At 39.4% G+C, this 4160-nt stretch overlaps 1 protein-coding gene across 7 annotated transcripts in view; it reads left to right on the top strand.

Moving 5' to 3' along the window:
• Positions 1 to 3183, top strand: part of tle2a (TLE family member 2, transcriptional corepressor a) — a 30927-nt gene extending 27744 nt beyond the window's left edge. For all 7 annotated transcript variants that reach the window (XM_057325673.1, XM_057325671.1, XM_057325669.1 and 4 more), the window contains exons 15-20: positions 54 to 303; positions 456 to 703; positions 795 to 942; positions 1514 to 1664; positions 1752 to 1828; positions 2450 to 3183. In XM_057325673.1, coding sequence (XP_057181656.1) covers positions 54 to 303; positions 456 to 703; positions 795 to 942; positions 1514 to 1664; positions 1752 to 1828; positions 2450 to 2557 — 982 coding nt within the window. In that variant the 3' untranslated portion in view covers positions 2558 to 3183. The remainder of the gene's footprint in view (positions 1 to 53; positions 304 to 455; positions 704 to 794; positions 943 to 1513; positions 1665 to 1751; positions 1829 to 2449) is intronic.
• The last annotated feature ends 977 nt before the right edge of the window (positions 3184 to 4160 follow it).

Genomic DNA, 4160 nt, shown 5'->3' with positions numbered 1-4160 from the left:
TTTGTGGTTCATGTGTGTCATGTACCATTGACGTTTGTTCTTTCTCTCCCCAGCGCTTACTCGTTCCACGTGAGTGCAGATGGTCAGATGCAGCCCGTGCCCTTCCCTCCCGATGCCCTCCTCGGACCGGGTATCCCACGGCACGCCCGTCAGATCCACACCCTCAGTCACGGAGAGGTGGTGTGTGCGGTCACCATTAGCACGTCCACACGTCACGTCTACACCGGCGGCAAAGGCTGCGTCAAAGTGTGGGACATCAGCCAACCGGGCAGCAAGAGCCCCATGGCCCAACTCGACTGTTTGGTGAGTGTAAACATACACAGGTGCAATAATTAAAGTATAATGAAGAAATGATCCACATCACAATTCAATTTATTTGATTTGAATGGGACAGTAAAAATGTAAATAAGAGAGAAGTCGACATCTATGAATATTTTGCCTTCTAATCCAATCAGAATAGAGACAACTATATTCGCTCATGTAAGCTCCTCCCCGATGGGCGGACCTTGATAGTTGGTGGCGAAGCCAGCACGCTGTCAATCTGGGACTTGGCCACGCCCACTCCACGCATCAAAGCCGAATTAACATCCTCTGCTCCGGCATGCTACGCTCTGGCCATCAGCCCAGACAACAAGGTCTGTTTCTCCTGCTGTAGTGACGGAAACATCGTGGTGTGGGACCTGCACAACCAAACGCTTGTCAGGTATCTAAACGCTCCGAACTTTACTCTGTTCTTCAAATGCGCTCGAATATGAAGAACTTGAGATGTGATGGTCTCGTATTTTCATCCATAGGCAATTCCAGGGTCACACAGATGGAGCCAGTTGTATCGACATCTCCAACGATGGCACCAAACTGTGGACGGGAGGTCTGGACAACACAGTGCGCTGCTGGGACCTGAGAGAGGGACGGCAGCTCCAGCAGCATGACTTCACCTCACAGGTACAGCACATTGGGGAATGGATAGATGTGCTCGATAGTCACTATTTGCACCTGTTTTTAAAGGCTCTAGAAGGCTCTGAACAGCAGAATAGTTAGGGAAAGAGATCAAAGTGACTTGCTGTTGAATGTTTGTCAGTGCCAGATGAAATGGTTTGAAAACTGAATCCCCTAAGATTTTCATACACAACCGTTTTTAGAGATTAAAGAGAATGAGACTGACAAAAACACCCAGCGGGAGGCAGTTTTGTGGATGAAAATGCTTTGTTGATGAGAGAGCTCAGATGGGAATGGTCAGACTTGTGAAGGTGATAGTACATGTAATAGCCACGCATTGAATGAATGCATATAACAAATCTAACCATCCTTGATAAATATGTGCCATGAAAAAAACGGCTCTTCTTTGGCCAAAAGGGGGGGATTCTGCCGACTATTAGATAAGTGTACTGCCTAATGAAGTGGCCACTCGGTGTATATCATGCACAGTGAAATTTTTATGGGTTTAAAGTACTTGGCCTCCATTTTCAGTATGACATAATGTCAATATTTCATGAGTTTACTTGTGTGCACGCAGATCTTCTCTCTGGGTTACTGTCCTACGGGAGAGTGGCTTGCGGTGGGGATGGAGAGCAGCAATGTTGAAGTGCTTCACGTCTCCAAACCAGACAAATACCAGCTGCACCTTCATGAGAGCTGCGTTCTCTCGCTCAAGTTTGCCTACTGCGGTACATCAGAGTTTACAACTTTTTTCTACTTTTCACAAAGCATTATGGCTGTTTTATACGGGACTTATTTGTTTTTCAATATCGCAGGTAAATGGTTTGTAAGCACAGGCAAAGATAATCTACTGAATGCATGGCGAACCCCGTATGGATCAAGCATATTCCAGGTATTGTTTTTTGTTTGGACACAGTGATGTCTGGTCTGTTTTATCATGTTTATTTCAAGCAAAGTTGTTATGGTTTATTAAAACTAGAGTTGCACCGATATATCGGCAAATAATCGGTCGATAAAAGCAATTTTTCACACTATCTGGCCAATAGTTTAAAAACAGCCGGTGGTCAGGGCTGATATATCCTGTCAATCAAAAGAGGACAGGGAAATGCAATGAATTTGTGCTATGTATATAGAAAATGATAAGAAACATCGCCAGTTTGATATTCAGTATAAATAGTCATTATATGAATCGATAACATTCAGAAAGTTAAGGAATATTAATTCAATTTTAATTAGCCTGAATATTATGTGAAAAGCTTAAACTAACTGAAAAGTGGAAATTTTGATTCCGCAGTAAACTGAAATAAGTTCATATTAACTCAAATTAAAACGAAAAATATACAGCAATATAAAAAATACAAAAAGCACAAAAAAATGTAATTTGACAATAAAACAAAAAATCGAATTCAAATACTAATAAAACTCCAACAAACTATGATATGACATTTATAGCTCTGATTTCAGAATAAATGTGGCAAATACTGATACTGAATACTGTTATTTTTGTCTCTAGTCTAAGGAATCGTCCTCCGTTCTCAGCTGTGACATTTCTCCTGATGATCAGTTCATTGTCACTGGCTCTGGAGATAAGAAGGCTACTGTGTATGAAGTCATCTACTAAACTGAATGTGTTTGTCGTTCATAAAGAAAAACTGATTGGAAGGAGGAGACCAGGTTCCTCATTATTTTGCCTCTGATGGACACTGACGTAAATATGGACTTTGGGACGACCGTACTCTTCATTCGAATGCCGCTAGAAATGACCCCGGGGTCTGACCTTGTTTTTTTAATGCTGTGAGAAAGCTGGTAGTCTAGCTTCGAAGACATGGAATTTCTCCAAAGACCTGCTCTTTATCTTCTTGTTCTTTCTTTTTTAAAAACAAGATAAAACCTCTGTAGTGAATATAATAGTAAAAGAAATCTTATTTTTTTAGCCTTTGGAATTTTCACAAAAATGGACGATTTATGGAGCCGCGGCGTGTGAGTGAGTTATGACGGGACCTAAAGGAACGGCCTAAGATGACTATTGCTCATGTTTCTAAACGCTCTCTTCATCTTGACTGTGTTATGATTGTATGAATGATGTATCAGATGATGGGCTTTATGATGTTGAACAACAAGGATTTTAGTGTTTCATTGACTTCAGGGAAATGGCTGTAACGACGCTCAGTTAATCACATGAATACTGTATGTTGGAGCATGTTGAAATTTATTTGACTGTTCGGTCGCAAACTTGTAAATAAAGCTGTTTAAAAGCCAAAAAACATTGTGTTCATTTATATCATTGTGTAAAATCTAACTTGCTTTAAGCTTCAAGGTATCCTGCAAAATCCTACTAAACATATGCAAGCTTAGCTCTTAAAATTCATGTTTGCTTTTTTACATTTAGGCATTGGATTGATTTGATCAGTGACTCCAAGTTGAGCAATGTAAAGTGTTAAAATGGTAAATAAATGCATTAACAGTAAAGTGATTTGTTTGATGATAAAATACTTTTCTTTATTTATACTATTTATAAAAGCAGCTTTAAATTCCAGATCAATTTCAGAAAGATGAAAAAATCTAAGCTTAGAAAATATTCAAACAAATTTAAGCTTATGCCATTTTTTTCTACATATGTGCAATTTTTACAATATTCAGGAATTCATTGTTGTCTTATATGGTGTTCTCCAGGTGTTAAGTGCGGCAATAGATCCATTTGTCTGGAAACACAAACAAGTGATTAATTCACACAGTGATTAGATTTCATAACCTTTTCTGCTAAATCCCACAACATAGATTCATTCATTTATTGCTATATTTTTTAACACAAACGTCAGCGGCTTTCCAACACTTACAAAGTCTGCGTGTTGTCTGCACATTCATGATGCTCCATCTGGTGGGGCAGCTCAGGCTTCTGGACGTCAAACATCTATTTAATGTCATCCAGAACCAGCTGTTACAGTAAAGAGAGAAAGACGTGTAAGCACTTGTTTAATTCAACTCAAACTTTGAATGATCTAAAGTTTCATAAAGAGATTTCTACCTGTTGCTCTTATGTTTTTTGACAGGAGCTGTTGCACCATCAGGCAGAATTTTAGGAATCTGAGATACTGCAGGAAACAAAGAGAAAAGACCGTAGTACGAAGCAATAAAAGCTCTCTAAGAGTGTTTGTTTGTCTTGGATATATTCAATCTAAAGTGATAATCCAAGAGAAACATTACGAAAGTCTGATTAATAAAAC

The sequence above is a fragment of the Triplophysa rosa genome, linkage group LG25 (genome assembly GCF_024868665.1).
Source record: "Triplophysa rosa linkage group LG25, Trosa_1v2, whole genome shotgun sequence".
Taxonomy (NCBI): Eukaryota; Metazoa; Chordata; class Actinopteri; order Cypriniformes; family Nemacheilidae; genus Triplophysa; species Triplophysa rosa.
The sequence above is the reverse complement of the archived record's forward strand: the minus strand, read 5'-3'. Positions and strand labels throughout refer to the sequence as shown.